General features: G+C 42.0%; 1 protein-coding gene across 9 annotated transcripts in view; it reads right to left on the bottom strand.

Annotated features, from left to right (window-relative positions):
- The window catches only part of HIPK2 (homeodomain interacting protein kinase 2), a 219,002-nt gene that overhangs the window by 39,854 nt on the left and 156,632 nt on the right, over nt 1-22,516 (bottom strand). For 5 of the 9 annotated variants that reach the window (XM_031665119.1, XM_031665116.1, XM_031665123.1 and 2 more), the window contains exons 7-10: nt 19,592-19,754; nt 13,071-13,278; nt 11,987-12,108; nt 2,811-2,953 (exon numbers count right to left, since the gene is read on the bottom strand). In XM_031665119.1, coding sequence (XP_031520979.1) covers nt 2,811-2,953; nt 11,987-12,108; nt 13,071-13,278; nt 19,592-19,754 — 636 coding nt within the window. The remainder of the gene's footprint in view (nt 1-2,810; nt 2,954-11,986; nt 12,109-13,070; nt 13,279-19,591; nt 19,755-22,516) is intronic. The other 4 variants (XM_031665124.1, XM_031665120.1, XM_031665121.1 and 1 more) reach the window with 3 other exon arrangements.

Here is a 22,516-nt window from a genome sequence, read left to right as displayed (position 1 = left end):
ATTTTATAAAAATAATTTTTAAATGAAGAAAAAGTGGAATTTACAAAGTGTCATCAATGGGTTATTTTATTCCACTCTGTGATGAAGGCAGGATATCTTAGCAATACCATTTTATTAATGAAGAAATTGTACTTTACGTGAAAAACAAACTTTGAAGCCTGGGAGCCATATGCTTCTGGTGTTAGGAAGTGTTAACGTTCTTTTGAATTACCTCAGTGGCTAGAACAATGCTCAGGCATGTAGCAGCTGATCAATTAATTACACGCTTGCTGAATGAACAATTAGATTAACTGAAGGTTGACTAGACAAGTATAAAGTTGGTATTAAATCAAAATTAATAAGTCATGATAGAAATACTGGCAGCCCTCATCCTAAAAATGGGTTATGTTTCAAAATTCTTATAATCTGGGTTGTATGAAGCTCAAAGCCTTGTTTTCCCACAGAAATGTTAAAGGTGGTGACTGACTCAGAGATTTGCCCATAAGAGCTCATTTAACACATAATAAAATTCAGAGCTAAAGGATAATTCATTTGAATTTAAAAAAATTATAAGAACCTATTGTTGCAACATGGGGAAAAGGATGAATAGGAAAAAAAAAGAAGTAGATGAATACTTTTATAGGGATTTTGATAGCGTCTTCTGGGCATTTACATGGACTTTAGAAACTCATTACGGCTTTTTTCTTTTTTGAGATGGAGTCTCACTCTGTTGCCCAAGCTGGAGTGCAGTGGTACGATCACAGCTCACTGCAACCTCTGCCTCCTGGGTTCAAGCGATTCTCCTGCCTCAGCCTCCTGAGTAGCTGGGATTACTGGTGTGCACTGCCACGCCTGGCTAATTTTTGTATTTTTTAGTAGAGACAGGGTTTGGCCATGCTGGTCAGGCTGGTCTCAAACTCCTGACCTCAGGTGATCTGCCTGCCTCGGCTTCCCAAAGTGCTGGGATTACAGACGTGAGCCAAGAAACTGATATTAGGCTTCTTTATTTTGTTGTAGCTCTTTCTCCCATAGACAGATGGCATTCCTTCTCCTTTGAGTCAGGCCCAGCACTGGTACCTCTGTTTCTTATAGATACTAGATATTAGATATCTATCCACAATAATAGATATTCTTTGGCTCACACAAGACATGGAGAGAGACCAGGAAGAGAGTATGCTGGCTTTGGATGTCTTCTGTGGTCAGTAGGTAAGAGATGTCAAAAAGAAAGGAAGGAGGGAGGAGGAATAAGAAATACGTAGGAATTAGTAAGTGTATGTGTATTTCTGAAATTAGATGAGCTATAAATGCTGAAAGACAAAGGGGGAAAATAGGAATATGTTATGTGTGTGGTCTTTTAGGAGAAAAAGGGGCGAGGGAAAAAAAAACCCAGTTGGTCAGACAGCTTTCCACTTGGCTGCTCCTAATGAACTGGAGGAGGAAAGGCGATCTTGCTGAGCATGGGCCGATGTGATAGTGGGGAGGGAAGATGACAGGTTTATTTAATGCCTGTCATGTACCAGGCACTGCGATGGTACATGTTAAATATAGGCCAAGTGCTTTGTATTTTATCTCAATTTAAACCTCCCAACTATCCTGTGAAGTAGGCATTACTATCCCTTTATTGAAGAAGAAACTGAGGTGCATAAAGGTTAATTGCCCCAGGTCATGCAGAGCCAGGATTGAACTCAGCTCTATGCTGTTTGAGATGGAGTCTCACTCTGTCGTCCAGGCTGGAGTGCAGTGGTGGCATGAAGGTGTTGCCAGTGGGGAAGTGAGTGGGACTGTGGGGAAGGGCCCAGATACTCTGTACTAGGCAGAAAATGAAGTGGAGGAATGGAGGAAGCTGCAGTAGGGGTCTGACTGGGGGCTTATATCACCACCTTTCTACTTTTCCCTGAGAGATCTTAATTCACAATAGCCATGTAGGTCAGAATAAGAACTGTGGGAGGCTCCCTGGGTGATATGGAGGCTGTCAGGGGGTTGAGGGAAGTGACCTGCCCTGATATTCGTGCAGAATGAGAGATAGCCCAAAAGGGCCGTGAGGAGTTGGGGACAACTTGGAGGGCTGCCATTTGGCTCTGCACTGGTGAAGGGGGCCATTGTGGTGGTGTTGGGGGGAAGGTACAAGGGTATCTAGCCATAAAAATAACAGAGGAGTGCATCTGTGAGGAAATCATGAGTTGGACAGGGAAGAGTTCTGGAAACAGATGCAGGGGGTATGCAGTGCTGGCAGGCAGGCAGGTGGATGCCTCTCGGGTGTGTGGGAAGTAGCCTCTAATCTGTAAGATATGCCTATTAACTGAAGAGGCACACTCAGCAAATATGCCAGCATTTACCCTTCCAAATAAACCCCATTCTGTCAAACCTTCCCCTGGGAGGTCAGATAGACTCTAGAGTACCCCCATCTCAAACATCTTCAGAACACTTTCTAGAATTGCTTAGGGCTTTGGGGACCCTCTTCTGCATTCTTTCACTGGTGACAGACCTTTGTTTTCTGAATGTGGAAGTTAATTCTGAGAAACTACCAAACATCATCCAGAACCAAGTCTGGTGAATTACACTGATGATTAAATGATATAACTGAATTCTGGATGGGAATGACAACTGAGCATAAATTAATGAAGCAGGTTTTCTTGTATCCTGGTATATTATTTAAAAATTGCTTCCTGTTACACTGCACTCATAGTCCACACAATATTTTTAAAAGCTTTAAAAAGCTCTCTACAAACCAGAGAATTCAAGTATAGGCCGGCCTGGCAGCCCTGTGTCTGCAGTGGACATGCCTCTCATCCCAGACACACCCACCCACCCTAGAGGGGTTTCCTGCTTACCTCCAGTCCGCCAACTGCTGGGTGCCTGCCATGGTCTCAGGAATGACGGTGGCGTGCTGCACTGATGTGTGGGTGGCCACTCCAGTCAGCTGCTGCCATGCTGGGGGAAGCAAGATCTGCTGGGTCCCACTTGGCCAAGCCTGCTGTAGAACACAGGACATGTGCAATGACCATGTTTGCTAATCACATAATTGATTTGCATGAATCCGCACTTATTCTGTGCCTGTGGTTGTGCTAGACATTCTTATGGGTGTGAGAGTGAGGGCCTGGTCTCTGGCCTCAAAAACTAAAGTAAGGGAGATAAACAATGAACATATAGGCCGGGCGTGGTGGTTCATGCCTGTAATCCCAGCACTTTGGGAGGCTGAGGCGGGTGGATCACGAGGTCAGGAGATCGAGACCATCACAGCCTAACATGAGGTGAAACCCCGTCTCTACTAAAATACAAAAAATTAGCTGATGAAGTGGTGGTGAGCCTGTAGTCCCAGCTACCAGGCTAAGGCAGGAGAATGGCATGAACCTGGAGGTGGAGCTTACAGTGAACTGAGATGGCCCGCCACTTCCAGCCTGGGCAACAGAGCGAGACTCTGTCTCAAAAAAAAAAAAAAAAAGAACATATATGAACTAAGTACAAGATAATTAAGTACAGGGACACATCTGTATGGAAGGGATTCATTCATGTTGAAGAATGATTTGACTTTATAAATTTGCTCTAATGAGCAATGCTTGAAGTTTCTGAAAGTTTATTATTTATTTACTTGTTCTGTCCCACAACCATGTACAGAGGATTAGGGTAGTTGAGTTGGGCTAGATGAGGGTGACTGCTGGCCCTCAAGAAGCTTTCTGCCTACTATTATTTATTTAACATTTTACCTTTGATTTATCAATTAGAATCTAGGTTCCAGCTTGTGAATCTTCTGAATCTAAGTTTACACAATTCTAAGATCACCAAATATCTGGAACCTACATCTGAGAGCAAGCAAGTATGAAGTAAAATTCTTAGCTGTGACTATAGCATAATTGAGAATTACCTTGATTTCTCAAAGCAAAAATGAGAGACAGGTGGAAGTCACTGCTTGAATCTAATTTTTCTAAGAAATCTAAAATGAACGTTTGTAATTCTTCCTTGATAGATTCACTGGTGTGTGTGTGTGTGTGTGTGTGTGTATGTTGTGTTTTAAGCTCTTTTTATCCACGATCACTATTTCTGCTTGTCTTTGGTCATTAGATGATTCAGACTGAATACCACTGCCTAAAGTTGGACACTTAAAGGATAGTCACTAAGGTAAAATACCTTTTGGACAGATCAAATATTTAAAGGTTTGATATCTTAGCTACCTCTCTTTCTATCAGAGTGGATGTGACTAACATTGGGTAATTTATCGAATGCAGTGTTCACAGACTGTGCATGTGCTCAATGTGGGTGTTTTATATGTACAAATAAGCACTTCTGGAAATGGATTACGGATTTGAGTCAGGGCTTAAAAAATATTGATGCTTATAAAAATGATAGAATCACATTTGAGAGCTGAGTGGACCAGTTCACCTATTCCATTATTTTCATGTTGCACCTGAGGCCCAGTGAGATCTCTTTGATGTTTCTGATACTGTTTGTTTGCTTTTGATATAGGCAGAAAGCTCAGGGACCACAGCTCATACCAAGAGTGCTTAATAACTGTTGATAAAATGAAAGAAGCAACTCCACAAAGGCTATTAACTACAGTTAATTGTATTTCAGGTTTACTTAATTCACAGAATGCAGAAACATAATTAATTGATTAAAACAGTTGCAAATTCCAAATATTAAATGAATAACAATTTCGTTTGCTGTAAGGTTTCTACTGACTTAGCCAATTGGAACTCATTTCAGATCTCATGAAAAGCATTAGTTTTAACTAATGTCATTTAAAAAAATAAATCTTGATATCAAGCTAAGGTTATCATTTTTCTTCTATTTCCCTGAAATGGATATTAACATTTTACCTCAAAGAGATGGGGTAGAAAGACTGTTTTTGACTTATTTCACTGATTGATATGCTTGGCTCATTTGTGACAACACTTCATCAGACATTTTTATAATTTATTACTACTACCAAGAATGCAGCGAACATTTCTTAATGCATACTGTGTGCCAAACACAGAGTTAAGTCATAAATGGGTTTCTGACTACTTCTTTTTTTTCTGACTTCTTAACACCAGTTCTGTGAGGTAGGGACTGTTATTTTCTTCCATTTCTCAGATTAATAAAGTGAGACACAGAGAGGTTAAATATTAATAACTTGCCCAGAAATATGGTAAATCAAACATACACATTTATTGCCTTCTTTACACTCAACTAAAATGATAGTAAAGGAATAAAAAATACAGATTCATAAGGGCAAAGAGAGTAGGAGAGAGGCAATCACCATTAATAACATTTTAGAAGCTCAAAAACTGATGGACAATTACTAAGTGAATTAACAGACTGAAGAAATCTCAGGTCAGGTCTTCATTTCCCCTTAGTTCCCAGATTCTTGGTGTACATGCTTATACCACCCTCCACTCCCCGCCCCAAAGCAGGAGGCTAGAGGATTCTCTCTAGGGGAAATGACTAGTCCAAGAGAAAATAACTACAGATATGACATTTAAGGATCAGGGGATCTGCCAGTGAAAATGCTGGACTTGCCTCTTTTCAGCCTATAGAGAAGCCCACATTCAATAGTCTCTACCCTGCCCTCCAGCTTTCCAATTAGTTTTTTAGTGCTTTAGTTTTAAATAGGAATGAATAGCTAATGAACACCAGACAGTAAAGGAAGCTTCTAACCTAAAGAGAATAAAATAAGCAAACAAAAGAAAGAGGAAACAAAAACAGTGTGGGAATCAGAAGAAAATTTTCTAAAATCTATAATTAATGCCGTGCAGAGTTAAAAAATATATCTACGAAACAAGATCATATAAAGAATCATTATTCAGAGAACATGCTCTTTTTTGGTGGGGAGGGAGCAGAGAACAAACTCTTGGAAATGAGAACTATGACAACAGAAATTAACCATTCAAAAGAAGGTTTTTAAAAAGTTTAAGAAATCTCTTAGAAAGTAGTGCAGACAGAGGATAAACAGGAAATAGAGGGGAAAAAAGATAAGAAAATCAGAAGATCAATTTAGAAGTACCAACACTCAATTAATAAGAATACTGCAAAGGAGAAACAGAGAAAATGGAGGGAAAGAAATTATCAAAGGAAAAAAAAATCCAGATTAAAAGGGCAAATAGGGTGTTCAGGACAATGTAAGAAAAAAGATCCAAAAGAAGGCATGTAGTCATGAAATGTGAGTCCAATGTGGATGAGGAAAAAGTCTTAAAAGCTTTCAGAGAAAGAAAAAATAATATACTGAGATAAGTGTGCTCAAACACAGCAACACAGCAAACATATAAACCTTTTATAGCTCTGGAATTCTATATAATGAGATATATAGAAAACTAACCCAATGGGAAAAATGAGGCAATCATTAACTCTAGGAAAAACAAAAAGATGTGTAAGAAAGGAAACATAATCATGGTATATTATAAGGCTCAACTGAGAATAATCTTATATAATATTGATAATTACGTAAATATTAAAAAGTAGTTGAATCAAAATTATGTGGGAGGAATAGGAGAAAAGAGTGAGTGAAAAGAGGAACAGGAGAGAAACTGTGTGTGTGTTATGGGGATGGCAGTGGGTTAGAAAGCTAAATCTTCATCTTCCTTAATAGGAAGTCAATGGATAATACTTAAAATGGAAAAAAATCCATAAAAAGCAGTCTAAACATGTTATTTAGAAACACAGAGTTAAAGAACAGATTAAACAGTTAAGTTAAAAATTATTGTTATGGGCAGGGCACAGTGGCTCACACCTGTAATCCCAGCACTTTGGGAGGCCAAGGCAGGGGGATCACTTGATGCCGGGAGTTTGAGACCAGCCTGGCCAACATGGTAAAACCTAGTCTCTACGAAAAATGCAAAAAAATTAGCCGGGGCATGGTGGCACATGCCTGTAATCCCAGCTACTCGGAAAGCTGAGGCACGAAAATTGCTTGAACTCAGGAGGCGGAGGTTACAGTGGGCTGAGATTGTACCACTGCACTCCAGCCTGGTGGCAGAGCAAGATTATGTCTCAAAAAAAATGTGTGTGTGTGTATGTGTATATGTGTGTGTGTGTGTGTGTGTGTATATATATAAACTTTCAGGAATAATATATATTATATATATAATATATATAACAGGGATAATATATATGTGTGTATATATACACACACATATATACATATATAATGTAATAATATATATATTGTTATGGGGAGTAGACATTAAGGATGGGATAGAGCAGAGGACTATAATTTTCCTATAAGCTTATGGTATTAAAAATTTTTTAAATTATGTACTTTTAAAAATTATGTACATGTATTACTTTGAAAAGGAATTAAATTTAAATTTCAAAAATAACTTCCCCAAAGTCACACAGCCATACAGTGGTGAGGCAACCATCTGAATGTGGGCAACCTAATTCCAGCGCCCATGCTTTCAGCCAGTATACTACCTCTCCTTGTGCTGATAATACACAAAAATAATGGCCCCTATTGAGGATCAGGCATTGGTGGTTAACTGCATAAAGGTGGCATGAACAAGTCTTCTTTATTCTCTAACAATATCAGGTGCCAGTCAAGAGAGAGGCAGACAGCAGGACAATGTAGCAAAGACTGGTTGCTGAAAATGTTATCAGAGGAAACATTAAAGTTTTGTATTTTAAACAGTTTAAAGGGTGAGAAACATTAAAGTTTTGTATTTTGAACAGTTTAAAGGGTTCAAGACAACAGTTTGTTTTTAGGGAAGTATTTAAAGGTTCAGTTGGTCAAATATGAACCCAAAAAATAAAGTAAATAAGTAAAAAATAAAGAGGTTCAGGTGATATGATCTGATTGGCTAGAAGAATGCAAAACACTTCATGGAAAGGGTAGAGTCTACAGTGACCTGGCATTTCTGAATTTCTTCTCTAACGCTGCCAGTCAAAGGAGATTTTAGATCCTGCCATTTGACAAGTGAGATAAATTCAATACTGTCTCAATCAAGAACTGTGCTTCCCATCTCTCCACTATTACCTGCTCATTCACAATTTCTGTTGGTGGCCAAGATGCTAGCTGTGGCGTGGGGCTTGTGAGGATGGAGATGACAGCTCCTTTTAGGCAGTACCAAAAAAGCTTTTGTTGCAAGGTGATCCACAAAGATCACTCCCATATCACTGACATAAGCAGAATGATTACCATTTCCACCTGCCATGCACACATCCTCTGGGTGCCCCACAGAGGCTCGCTGCCCTGAAAGTTTTATGTGATGCTGCTGGGAGGTGAGGAGGAAAAGGGCAAAGAAAATGAAGTTAATATGAGGAGTGGATTCAAAGATTCCATCTCTAAGTGTTCACAAGTAAAATCCTTTAAAAGATTTTCAATATTTAGAGAAAAAGAACAATGTCAACTTTTTGAATACATTTATGTCAAATAATAGTATTTGGAATGCCTCTGCCTGGTGCCTAGAAATTTAACCGTAGGAAAATGAAGGCTTCAGTTTAAATGCTTAATTGTTGCTTTTTTATAGCCACCATAAGAGTTTTATAAATTAACTTATTTTTGTCCTTTGAAGGGAACATTTAAAAATATCTAGGAGAGAGCCCATCTCAACAGGCTAACATATTGGCATGGATTAAGTGACAAGCGGAGAGAAAAACAAAAAGCAACAGACAAAAAGACACAACATGATACTGGATAGGGAAGGATTTTTTTCACTTAATATATCTTAGAAATCTCTGCATGTCAAGACACATAGGTCTACCATGTTCTTTTAATGGCTACATGGTGTTCTATTTTATGTATGCATCAACTTATTTAACCAATCCCCTACTGACGAACGTTCAAGTTTCTTCCAACAATCTCAGTTATAAACACAGTAGCAATTAAAATCCTTACACATATATTTTTTGCTCACTTTCCTAATTACAGCTTTAGGTTAAATCTACTTGGAGATTTACAAAACTCTAGGGACCCTCTTTCAAGGAAGCAAAAGGTAAAGTTCTCCCCTGCTACGATTAAAAGACTGAAACAAATTCTGACTGCTGAGGCTACTGGTTCCACCAAACTGAACAATGAAGAATCCCTATTTTAGCTAATAAGAGATGCTAATTATTATTTCTTTCAGAGATGGTTCCTGGCTTACTAGGGTTAAGTATGCAAATATAAAAAAGATCTGTAATTATCCTTTAAAAGTACATGCGAGTTCTGTAGATTTGGGCTCACAAAGGTGGAGCACTGGCAGACTAGTGTGGATTTTTGCCACTCAGATAAAGTATGAACAAGCTTTTTTGCCCCTGGACTGAGCTGTAGTTCTTTCTCTCATCTATCTAGGCCTTTTCTGAACTCCCCGCTACTGTATCTAGGCCTTTTCTGAACTCCCCTCTACTGAACTATGCAAATAAAAGGAAGCTACAAGGACCCACTGGAGAGAGAGGAAGGAAGAGAAGGCCTGTTTTAAATAGAAAAGGTTCTCTGTTTACAAACTTTCAATAAGACAAAACTTTGTGTGCTACCAGTCACTGGTGTTGCACAGTGTCATTCTGGACAGAAGCACAGAGATGAAGAATGCTTAATATCAATCTTCAACAAACTGTTCTGGAAAACAGAATAGATAATAATGTAACCACAGCAGTCTGGTTCAACTTCTATGTAACAAAGTTGTGAGCTGTTTTTCATTTGCCATGGATCCACAGGTTAAAGGTCACATAACCTAAGCATGCCCAGATGAACCAGGTATGCAACCACAGGCAGAACCTAAGTGCCTGGATTGAGGCGAGTGGATGGAATTTAGAAATGGACACCACATGGCAGGATCCAGGATCCAATCAGATCGAGCTCTGGCATCACCGCATGGCAGGATCCAGTCAGATCATGCCTCTCATATCAATTCGTTGCAAAATCCAATCAGATTATGCCTCATTACCCTATGCTTATAAAACCTGACCCAGCCCTTCGCTCGGAGACACTGCTTTGGGAACTATCTCCAGTGTTCTCCTTACTTGTTACAGGTAATAAAACCCCCTTGCTAAATACTCCTTGGCTGTGGTCATTGGGGTGGTACATGTCAAGTGACCAAACCCACTCGTGTGGGTAACAACAACAAGAAGATAGTTTATGAGCCCGGTGTAACCTTGTACTCAAATCAGATGAGGATTTTATAAAAAGGAAAATTATATGCCATTTTTCACTTATGAACATAGATATAAAAATACTAACTACAGTATTTATAAACTGAATCCAATATTAAAAAGCATACCATATCAAGCACATGAGCAAATGGGGTTTATCTCAAAAATAAAAGGGTAATTTAATATTACAAAATATATTAATATGACTTGTCCCATTAGTAGATAAGGAACAAAAAGCATATGAGTGTCTTAATAAATACAGAAAGAACATTTGATATAATTCAATATTCATTACAAAACTTAAACATGATAAAGTGTTTCTATCAATTCTTTTTTTTTTTTTTTTTTTTTTTAAACAGACAGGGTCTTACCCTGTTGCCCACCCTGGAGTGCAATGATGTGATCATAGCTCACTGCAGCTTCAAACTCCTGGGCTCAAGTGATCCTTTTGCCTCAGCCTCCTGTGTATCTGGGACTATAGGCATGTGCCACCATGTCCAGCTAATTTTTAAATTTTTTTGTAGAGATGGGGTCTCACTATGTTGCCCAGGCTGGCCTTGAACTCCCGGGCTCAAGTGATCCTCTCATCTCAGCCTCCTGAGTAGCTGAGACTACAGGCCTGGGACTACAGGTGTGCACCACCACACCCATTACAGAGTGTTATACCACGTTCATGGATAAAAATGACTTACATGTTTAAAGATGTCAGTTGTTCCTGAAGTAAATATAAATTCAATGTATATCCAATAAATATAAAGCAGATTTTTTGTTTCTGGAACTAAAATTCTTATGAAAGAGTGATATTAAAATTCACATGAAAACGTGAAGGGACAAGAACAGACAAGGAAAATTTGAAGAACTCTATGGGAACAGGGCTTCCCTACTAGATACCAGGACAGATTAAAGTTACAATGGTTAAGACAACAGGATATTAGAGAAGCCCATGGAATAGAAGAGAGCGCAGAACAAACCTATGCAATTTGATTACATAAAAACTAAACAACAACAAAAACAACTTCCATTTAACAAGACAGAGCAAATAGTGTCTTTGGGAAAAGACTTTGTGAACCTATCTTATTTAAAAATAAAGTTGCTTCTAAACTAATAACATTAAGGTCAAGCTACTCAATAGTAGAAATGATTATACAAAAGTAGTGGCTTTTGGTGGTTGAAATACAGATGCTGGCATCAGGCTTATCGGGTGTGTGTCCTGGTTCTGTTACCTAATTGTTGTGTAACTCTGATGAGCAAGTTATTCTGCTTCAGTTTCCCTGTTTGTCAAATGGAGACAAATACTGTGGCATTGTGGGGATTAAATCAATTAACAACTGTAAAGTGCCCTGGTATAACGATGATGCATTTGTTATTAGGGTTCAAGTGTCATTAAGGATTGTTACTGTTATCACTGCATCACTACTGTTACCTTATGTTTACATAACACTTTACAAATTTTCAACCATTTTTCATCTCTGCCATCTCATTCTACCATCAAAGCACCTACATGGATAGATAAGGAAGGTTCCCGCTTACAGTTACCTTGAGCCTGGTTTTTCAACTATAAAATGAGAGGATAATCGCCAAGGTTCCTTTTGGCTCTAAAAACTCATTTCTATTTTACAAGAAAGAAATTTGAGGCAAAGAGATATTAACTGACTTGCCTTAGGTCATAGACAAGTTACTAGCAGTTAGGATTAAAACCTAGGTCTCCCAGATTAATTTGCATTTCAAAGATAGAATAATAATAATTTCCCCAGACTCTCCCTGTATCTAAATTTCTTCTTGGAATTGTAAGCAGATACTTAGGAAGGTAATTCACTTGGGGACCATTTACAATATTACAGATACATTCCAATGACTAGAAGCACCTAACTCATTACTAGGGAGAGAGGGAGTGGAAAGATATATCTTTTGTGAACAACATTAACATGGGTGATGGTAATACCAGTAATAATAAAGGAGAAAGAATTACCTGGGCAAGCAGACCTGGTTGGATCTGAAGAGGCTGAGCTCCTGGAGCTTGAGTGACGATGGGAACTGCATTTTCCATTCGCACCGAGTAGCCAGCGTGCTTAGAGGGAGAGGCCTGCAAGCCTGTTCCAGACAGTGTGAGGGAGAGAAGGGTTAGCTGAGAGGCTGTGAACTGCTGGATGAAGAAAACCTTCCTAGCCAGCTACGTCATCTTTCAGCTTCCCTTTGCACTGGTCACCGACAATAACCAGGTATTGCCTGGTCCTTGGGAAGTCTCCCCTTAGCTTCTAACGAATTAAAAAACAAAACTCCTCCTGACATCTTGAATGTTTTCAAAGGCTAGAAGGTCAAATTAAGGAGGCTGTGAGGCCAAAAGTAGGACAGTTATGCTGACAGATTACAACAGGAAAACAAGGACTTCTGACCATCAAGATGTACTTGTGTATGTCAAAATAAAGGGCGTTGGGGAGACGTATGAACCCATTTGGAATTGCATTGACTATAACCACACAGTTTACACCATGAGGCTTGCAAAAATAAATTCTTAAGCTTTCTGGGTAAATTGTAACAAAGTACACAGTTTAGCTTCTTAGAGTCTACAGAAGAGAAGTGCTGGGGTCATGGCCAAAGAATCGTTTTGAGGAGGGGTTCCAGGGAAGTACTTTTCAGACTGATTGATATTCTTCATGGGAGCTGGGACTACATTGGCTGTCAGAGATTGGCAGTTTTCTATAGATAACCCACACAGAGGATATTTCATGCAAGGAAAAGCAAGAGCTGACATCAGCATAACAATGAAAGCACAAACAATGTACTTATTTACAGACAGCTGGCCAGGGACACAGTCCCTGGCAGGTGTGAGAGTCACAATGAATTGACTTGGTGCTGAGGCATAAGCCCTATTGTTTGTAGGTTGGCCACAGTAGGAGAGGAGCCCTCAAGTTCAGTGATACCAGCGCTCTCACTGGAAGAAATGAGGAGGGCCTTTCTCCATGAAAATGAGCGTGACAGAAAACTGCAGGTGCCGAAGCCCCAGAGGCCATTCTGTAAGGAGCAGGTGAGGGGCTGTGGCTGCTTGACCTTACCTTGGAAGCCGGGGGGACACACGATGAGAGCTTGCTGGAACGGGTCAGGCCGGGCACAAATCTGGGCTGTTCCTGTCTGCAGGGGCATGCTCCGCTGGGCCACTGCAGCCATGGATGCCGCTGAGGGCTGGTAGAGTGTAGATGGGTAGTTTAGTATGGAGACTTCGGGATTGGCTAAGGAAACAGTGGCACTGGTAGAGGAGGGAGCCTAAAGGAGTGATGGGGATTAAACAAAAATAAACAAAAATAAAAAATGAGGGAGGTGGTATGTTGGGAGACACGAATCTAAATCAAATAAATGAACTCAAAGAAGAACCAACCAACAAAAACTAAGAGCAAAAAGGCAGAAGCAGAGAGGAGTGGAAACACAGCTGAAAGTCACAGGGAAAAGCAGGTCCCTGAAGGCACGAGAGACAGTCACCTTGGTGTTCACATTCAGACCTCCTCCTGACATTTGTGGGGCCCGGACAAGAGGACACATGGATGTCTGCTACCATATGTCTAAATGCTGAAAAGCCTAAAAATAAAGCTAGAAACCTGTTTAATAAAATGTTCTGCCTTTTCATTTTGACAAAAACACCTTCTCAATCACCCGGAAGACCAGGCGTGAGTTGCGGACTCTGGGATTCCTTGGGTTCTGTGCTGGCGCATGGTGACGGGGAGAGCGCTGGACCTTGCCCTCCTTCTCTCTGCCGAGCCCCATTCCATCCCACAACACGATGGGCTTTGAGTGCCTGGACCTGCCAGCCTGCACGTTCAAGCTCTGCTCACACTCCCCTCGGGCCTGGTGGGTGCAGTCCACATGTGGGAGGACAAATCTAGGGGGAGGCTCTTGCAGGCCCTAAAGAACTATGCTCTCAGGTACCCAGAGCTTGGCACAGAAGCACATGCAACAGGCGGAGAGCAGGGCCGAGGATGGGCTCAGGTCTACGGGCAGTACTGTTTATAGATGTCCTTAGATGGCTGCAAAGCAGGTTACTGCTAAGAGAAGTGCAGGAGACGTATGCAGAGAGGGAGAGGGACATGCTGAGCCTGGGCTTTGTGTCTGAATCCCATGCATTCATGCTGGTATGCAGTGATGAAGCCTGGCAGATAGAAAAGATGCTGGTGAGTTCAGATAACTGAAATGGAGGTGGCTTTGACAAACACAAGCCACTGACATTATGTCCTCTCGCCTTTCTCCTTCAGAAAGAGACATCACTTGAGACTGAACTTGCATGTAAAATGAGGCTGTAGAAGGAAAATAAATTCTAACTTTGGAATTCTCCCGTTTCCCCCATCTTAGCCTTCATACTGATCCTTTAGCAAAGTAAGTGGAGGTTACCAGTGGTTTCACGTTCAGCACTGTCTACAAGAGGTTTTGCCTCTAGAAGTTGCAAGGACCAGGGAATATGGAGGCAGAAACCATGAAGATATCTTGGACACAAATAGACTTTCAAGTAGGGTGTGTATGTGTGTCACATTTGATAAAAAGGACAAAGTCTTATTTTACATATGTTTTCTATACTTAGAAAGATTTTGTGCTAAATTTCATTGCAAAGCAAATTGATTTGTTTGAAAATAATCATGAAATTGAGTGGCACAGATGTCTGATTTTAAGCCACGTTTTTTTTTTTTTTTTTTTTTTTTTTTTTTTTTTTTTTGAGACGGAGTCTTGCTCTGTAGCCCAGGCTGGAGTGCAGTGGCGCGATCTTGGCTCACTGCAAGCTCCGCCTCCTGGGTTCACGCCATTCTCCTGCCTCAGCCTCCCGAGTAGCTGGGACTACAGGCACCCGCCACTGAGCCCAGCTAATTTTTTTTGTATTTTTAGTAGAGACGGGGTTTCACCATGGTCTTGATCTCCTGACCTCGTGATCCACCCACCTCGGCCTCCCAAAGTGCTAGGATTATAGGTGTGAGTCACCGTGCCCGGCCAAAGCCACATGTTTTAAAGTGGGTGTGCTTTTGCAGCATCGCATAGTCTGCTTGGGACATGTGTGCACATATGTGCACATCAGTGTCTGTGTTTTGTCAGATGACATGACTTGTATTTCCTGTTTTCTCCATATCACGATCTCTTCCGGAGGCTTCTTCCCCCTCAACCCTCCACATTCCCCGTGGTCTGCTCATATCTAGACTCCCCCAGCCCTTAGCCCCTGTGGGTGTCCCTGCTGGGGGTCCAGGGACCTGTATCCTCTAGGTTCCTAAACTTGTGCTCAGTGGTTCTACCTTCTTGCCAGCCACTGCTCCTGCTGCTTCCTTCCTGATGTCCCTGGAACCCACTGACTCTTTTCAGTTGCGACTTCCTGGTGCCTGGGACCTGTAAGGCCCTGACTAGAAATGTTCTGGTCTCTACTTCCCTTCTGGCCTTCTTGAGCACAGAGGCTAGATCATGCTTTCCAAAAGACACCTTTGTGCATGTCAGCACCCCTGCTCCAAAGTCCCAATTATGGCTTGATGAACATGGTATGCGCCTTGGTCTGGCATGCCCTGTGTTCCCTGGTTTGGCCAACCTTACCTTCTAGACTTATTTCCCTCTGCCCCTCACTCTTCTGACACCAAGATTAGTTTACTTATTGTTTTCCAAGCATACTGTGAGCACAGGCCTTTCCCCTCATACAAGTTCTCTGACCCACAGCATTCTCTCCAAGCCTCTGTGCTTTAAGGCCTAACCTGGGTCCCATATGCCCCATTGTGAAAGCCTTTCAGACACCATTAATGGAAATGAATTGCTCCTTCCTTGGCTATCACACAGTACAATATAGCCTTCTAGCCCAGCTCCTGTCACAATCTGCCTTACAGTACAGTTGGTCTTTCCAGCCTAAAGTCTCCTGGGAGAGAGGGGCTGTGTCTTAGTGGTGTTTTCCCCCAGCCTGCAGTGGGCTCTCCTTCCTTTCGATTCTGTAACACATAATCTGTTCGTCTACCTGGCCCCTAGTGCATGCTATTCTACATTTTGATTAATGAAGCTTACAGGTCTGGCTATGGATAGCTTTAGGGCTGGGCAGGGTTTGTTTTCAGACTCCCAACAGCTCTTTCACCCTAAGGAGAGTTTCAAGAATGCTTTTTCTTTTTGCTTCAGCCTGTCTCACCATGGAGACCATAAGCTCCTTGAGCGGCTGAATCTTCCAGTTCTTTGTAGACTCAAGGACAAATGGCACAGTCTCCAGTGTGACCATCAGACATGCATAAGGTTTTCCCCCAGTTTCTAATCCTGCTTAAGGACCAGTTGAAGAAGCCCATGTGAGGGCAACAAAAAATTTTCTACTTCTGTATATCTTCCTGTAGCTCTCAGAAAGGTAACTAGCCTATCATTGCCAGAGAGGAGCACACAGAGAACTGGGAAGAGCTCTTGCAGCTGACAAATAGTAATAACAAGAAAAAGCAAGTTAAAAAAAATTAGAGACTGGGGTCTTGCTATGTTGCCCTGGCTGGACTTGAACTCCTGACTCAAGTGGTCCTCCCACTTCAGCCTTCCAAATAGCTAGGATTACAGGTGTGCACCACTGTGCCTGGTGAAAAAGCAAGTTTACTGATGACACAGGTTTTCCAAAAATGAAAGAAGTGATTCCTGGAAGCAGTTTTAGTAGATGTTTCAAATGGTTCCAGAAAGAAGGGGTTTGAGCTTGGTCTATAAACCCAAATTCAAATTCTTGGTAGAAGACTAGGTCCAAATAATAGAATTCCACGGAAATATTAGAGAAGTGGCTGACACACATGATAAACAAGGAATAGCTGAGAGAAGACTTATTATTCAATATGTTACCAACTGGGTAACCTGAAAGTTTTAGAAAGCAGAGGAAGTCAGCTGCCCTGAGACATAAGGGGTTATGAATTATTGACCCAGCTTCCTTGAGAAATAAAGGATTGTAGATTCATGATCATTTGGGAAATGGTTCTTTGGTTAGTCTACTGGATATATGTTAAAGGCAGCAAGAAATTCTTTAAGTAGTTTAACGTCCTTCAACTTCTAACAGAAAACTATGCATATATTTTATTGCTTCTAAATATCTAAATGGGCAAACAGCTCCAAGGAGCTCATGTAGAAAGCAAGCTACTAGAACCAGCAATGAACAAAAGAAGTCTTTTTGGATTTAAAGAGCAGACATCATCTAGGAAAGGCATTTGGGGACCTTCATAAGACTTACTTAAGGCTTACTTATGCTGCTGTGTATGTATATTTTAAGAGTCCAGACTCTGAAGTCAGATAGCTGGTGTAAAGCCCAAGATCATCTCTCATGAACAAGGAAGGGCCTTGGGTAAGAGAATTAATCACTCGGTGCCTCAGTTTCCTCCTCTAAAATGGAAATGATAATAATAAAACCTATCTCACAACGTTGCTGGGAGGATTAAGAGTTATGGTGCGCTTAGTAGAGCCTGGCACATAATAAATGTTAGCTATTAGTAATGATGTTATTTATTAACAACATTATCAGTGGAGGGAAAGCATGCCTTAGAACTTAAGGCTAGGTGTGTCCTGAGTAATTTTTTTTTTTGATGTATTCAAAAGTAGGGAGTAGAATGTAATGCAAGAGAATGGAAATCCTGTTCTTGGACCCTTTGCTTTTGTGGGATGTCATTTTCCCTTACCCACAACTCTGGCCCAACCATTACACTAAGTTACCAGCTACTTCTACTTTACCCCAGTCCCAAGCCAGATCTGGATGGTCTCAGTGCTGTGGAGAAGAGGGGTGTTCTTATTTGACAACTGCCTTTTGATGAGAAACCCTTTTAGTTTTGCAGAGCCTTTGTGACACTCTTTGGAGTGGATTGCTGGCTGTCATATGACCAGCAAGATGGCGGTGGCCCCCCCCCGGTCTGGTCAGGGACCACAGTTCTCCAGCCCAGCAGAAAGATATCCATGGGAAGGACAGCCTGCTGGGGAGACTCCACCTGACATGACGCCTGCATTAGAGGGGTGCTCCTTCCTCCTATTTCTCAGATGCCTTTGATACCTGATGGGGCAGATGGCAGATGGGGACAGGTAGTTTGGGGTTAGGGAGTTAAGATCAGGTGTCTCATGAGGGCTGGTGGGAAAAACAAATATCTTCAAGGAGGTAATGAACAAAACCATGCTGATTTTTGTCAAGAAGCTCACAGGTCTGGCTATGGATGCCTTAGCCTTAGGGCTTGGCAAGGTTTATTTTCGGACTCCCAACAGCTCTTTCACCCTAAGGAGAGCTTCAGGAATGCAAACGGCCCCCAGGGGGCAGCAGATTCCAGGTGGCCTCTCCTAGAATTTGGGCAAAGGGAGATGGCAGGCTGGGAAGAAAAGCTAGGCCTGAGCAGGGCAATGTGCCACAAGGATGGCCTAGGGAAAAAGGGTGAGAAGGGAAGGGGCTGAAATGCAGGTGGCACTGACTCTTCAGTGACAGGAGGCACCTTTTAAAAAGAATGGACATAAGGTATTCACATTTCAGGTACACACACATCCACACAGAAGTCTTGTCATTCCAGATTGACATTAAGACCAAAAATCTGGGGACCTTTCTTTGGGGGAACTAGGAAGATTGAAACATGGGAGTAGGAGTTACAGTTTCTTAGACACTAGAGGCAGTCTCAGCTCGGACTTGGAGATTATCCATTCAATAAATATTGCCTGGGTGTCATCCAGGTTTCAAGCAGTATGTTAGCTGCTCGTTCTGCCAATTTCCTGGAAATCTGGGGAAGAAAACCTTAGCTTCCTGATCCCATTTAGTTCCAGCTGCTGGATTCTGGTGACAGGCTGATGAACTGATTTTCTCCATGACTCGGAGAAAGGACAGGTTTTATCTGTCCCAAAAGGAGATCAGGTAGATCCAGCCATGTGGGGATGAGGGGAAGGGCCTGAACTGGGTGATTCCCTGAGTCCTTCCCAGTTCTAGAATTTTTATTTTTTTTTTAGATTAAATCCATGTTTCCATGATCTTTTTCTTTGTTTTCTGAGACGGGGTCTCACTCTGTCCCCTAGGCTGGAATGCAATGACATAATCATAGTTCACTGCAGCCCTGAAGTCCTGGGCTCAAGTCAATTATCCTACCTCTGCCTCCTGAGTAGCTGAGACTATAGGCATGCACCACCACACCCAGCTACTTTTTGTATTTTTTGTAGAGACGGGGTCTCACTGTGTTGCCCAGGGTAGTCTTGAACTTCCTGGCTTTAAGTGATCCTCCTACCCTGACTCCCAAAGTGCTGGGATTATAGGCATGAGCCACTGTGCCTGGCCAGTTCTGGAATTCTTTATGAGGCAGATATCAGGCATAAAAAGATCATAGCACCCCCTTCCCCCTATTCTCACATCAGGTCAGAGGAAAGCAGTAAGGGGAACCCTCTCAGAGAGAATGCCCCTCACCAGTCCTTTCTGGGACCTGTCAATGGGGCCCGTAGTCAACATAAAATGTGCCTGGGTCCCTCAAAGGAAATAACCTTGGCTGCAAATACTTGGTTCAGTTGTTGAATATGACAGCAGGAATTTGGTCTCCTGACTAGGTATGATGGAAAATACAACTTCTGAGGCTCACACCGTGCAGCCCCGCCTCTTTCCCCTCTGCTCCCCACTTACCTGGTTGTGGACAGTGGTCAGCTGGTTGTTAAAGGTCATGGTCAGGTTGGTGGACGTGCTGGGGGCCACGTGCGTGATGAAAGGGGTTTTGCTCTGGTTCACTGTGTCATACATATTCACCCGACGCTTGCAGATCTCCATGTTCTGGAAACATGATTTGACGCTGTTCATGCAAAAGGCAGAGGCATATAGAGACATTGGGGAGGGGAAGAGGGTAACATGGGATGAAGGGGAGAAAACAGAGAAAGAAAAGGAGAGAAGGGTTAATTCAGGAAACAGGACAAGCAGGGAGACTAAACTTTAGGTCTAAGTTTCTTGGATTGCTTGTGCAAAGTCTGTGCATTTGCAACAGGCACGGTTATTTAGATGAATTTCCTCCAATGCCCTGCTACCCTTTCTCCATGTAGGTTCTACATATCACAACAAAACTGTCTGCTCACACTGCATGCTCACTCACATCCACCTGCAGCGTCACTGCTCATTCTCAACTCTCAGCCTGCTTTCTGGCCCATAAACCAAGGCATAAGCTCTCTGAATGGGAACATTAAGTAGTCACTTAAAACCCGTTATAACCCGCCTCCACCTTTCCCAAACACAGCCCTTGTGCTCACCTTCTTCAGCTACCCTGGGTCACCAGCACCACCTAGGGGACGGCCAAAGAACTCTCCAACCCAGTATGGTGACCCTATTGCCATGCTTTCTCCCACAGGAGTTGTGCAGGTAGGTAATGGAAACAGTAATAATGCTAACAATTAATAATAGTGGTTAACATTTATTAGTGTCCTAATAATAATACTCTGCAACTTCTCACTCGGTCCAGCGACATCAATAAGACAGAGACATGATTCTCGTCCCTACTTTACGAGTAAGGCTGAAGCTTAGGGAGGTAGGGAGTTTCCCGAGGATAGGTAATCACTGGCTACTTTCGCATATACACATACGCACTGTTTCACCAACTTCAGCCTTCATTTTCTTGTCTAAGTCTTGCCCAGTTACATGAAATATAAATTTTCTCCTTTTCTTCCCCTATTGCATCTGTGTATCAAAACAAAACCCCAACTACAAAAGTAAAGTATAAAAGTGGTGCTGAAACCAGCATCAAGGAAAAGGAAAGCCACAAGTGGCCTCAACCACCCAAATTCTTGAAAATTGACCAAAAAGTGTCCTTCAGAATTTATACAGCGCTTCTCATTCATTTCTTGTAGTTAAACTTACTTTTCCTCAAATGCTAATATTCAAGATAATAAAATCCCTTTTAGTCTGTGTAGGGTAGCTCTTGCCTTAATCCCAGCACTTTGGGAGGTCAAGGTGGGAGAAGTTCAAGGGCTCAAAACCAGCTTGGACAACATAGGGAGACCCCATTCTCTATAAAAAAAACCATAAAAATTAGCTGGGTGTGGTGGCACATGCTCATGATCCCAGCTACCTAGGAGGCTGAGGTTGGAGAATCACTTGAGCCTGCAAGGTCGAGGCTACAGTGAGCCATGATTATGCCACTATATTCCAGTCTGGGTGACAGGGCAAGACCCTGTCTCAAAAAAAGAAAAAGAAAAAGAAAAAAATCCCATTTAATTTTCAATTCAAAATGTCTATTTTACTTATAAAAAATGTAATAACTGAATATAAAAGTAAAATAAAAGTTTTATACTATTTTAGGATTACAAACGTGTATTACTTCAGCACTCTGTGAGTATGCTATCTTTGGGGCTAAGCAGGTGTCTGTGGGCTATTCCCAAACATCCTTGCTGTGAAAAATGCATTCCAAGTTTCAAACAACTGACTGAGACGCGACTTAGAGAGTCCTACTTCTTTCTAAGATTCTGACCACTTACACTGCCCGCGTCATGCACACGACATAACCATTTACCAACTGATGATGCTGGAGAGAAAAGAAAACATATTGCACGATATCCCATAGCTAAAAATACTCCTAATAATGCTGTTACTGCCAGTGTGTTTTCAGCTCCTACTAAGCACCAAGGTCTTGCGTGTGGAGGCTGTAGCATAAAACCAATGTATTTTGTATTCTTTTTGGAATGGGTTTAAAGCATTTGATGGTTTCGTGACAATTCAACACAAAATTTTCATACTCCTTCAGAATTTTCTAACTGAAATATTTCAAGTTTTGGGTTTTAGGAAAGGGCAAGTGCTTTCACTTTAGGTTTATAAGAAAATTGGTTTTAAAAAAATTGTGCACTGGAATCCTGGTATGGAGAAAGGAGTGGGGTCTCTTTCACCTAGTAATCCAGTAGCTGTGGCTCAGCTCCCAGGGTGGGGGCGCTACAGCAGCATGGGCCTGGAGGTTTATCCTTGCCCTGGAGTTCTTCAAGGTCTTCCCAGCAAGTTCTAGAGAACTTTAGGGACCAGGCCTACTTTCAGGCAAGCCTAGGTGTGTTCAGAGACCCACTTTTCCTTCTTACGCTCATTTCTGAGTTCTAACTTGCCAGTGCCCCTCTTGGGTCCCAGACAAAGTTCTGAATTGGTTGCTGATGCTCACCGTCTCCATGTGACCAAGCCGTGAAACACTCTACTGATGCTTCCTTACAGAATCCAGAGGTGGCTGGACTCTGAGGTCATCAAAGCCCCAGGCTTTATGGGGGCGGCTATCTAACTGTTTTGGTGCAGACGACTAACAGGACCTCTGTAGAGGGTACCCCCACCCTCAGTCTCCTATCCATAGCTGTTTCTCAATCATCCCATTTTACCCCTGATATCAAAAGACAGAACTCATGGGAGCCCTATCCAGTAAATTGCCAAGTTTGCCTTTCTTGGGGTACAGACGGACAGCTCTGTGGCTGACCCCTATGGCACTCGGAAACAGGACAAATCCAGGCCAGGTGCAGTGGCTCACGCCTGTAATCGCAGCACTCTGGGAAGCCGAGGCGGGCGGATCACCTGAGGTCAGGAGCTCAAGACCAGCCTGGC

The sequence above is a fragment of the Papio anubis genome, chromosome 4, assembly GCF_008728515.1.
Source record: "Papio anubis isolate 15944 chromosome 4, Panubis1.0, whole genome shotgun sequence".
Lineage (NCBI taxonomy): Eukaryota > Metazoa > Chordata > Mammalia > Primates > Cercopithecidae > Papio > Papio anubis.
Note: the sequence above shows the minus strand (reverse complement) of the source record. Positions and strands in the feature narration are given on the sequence as shown.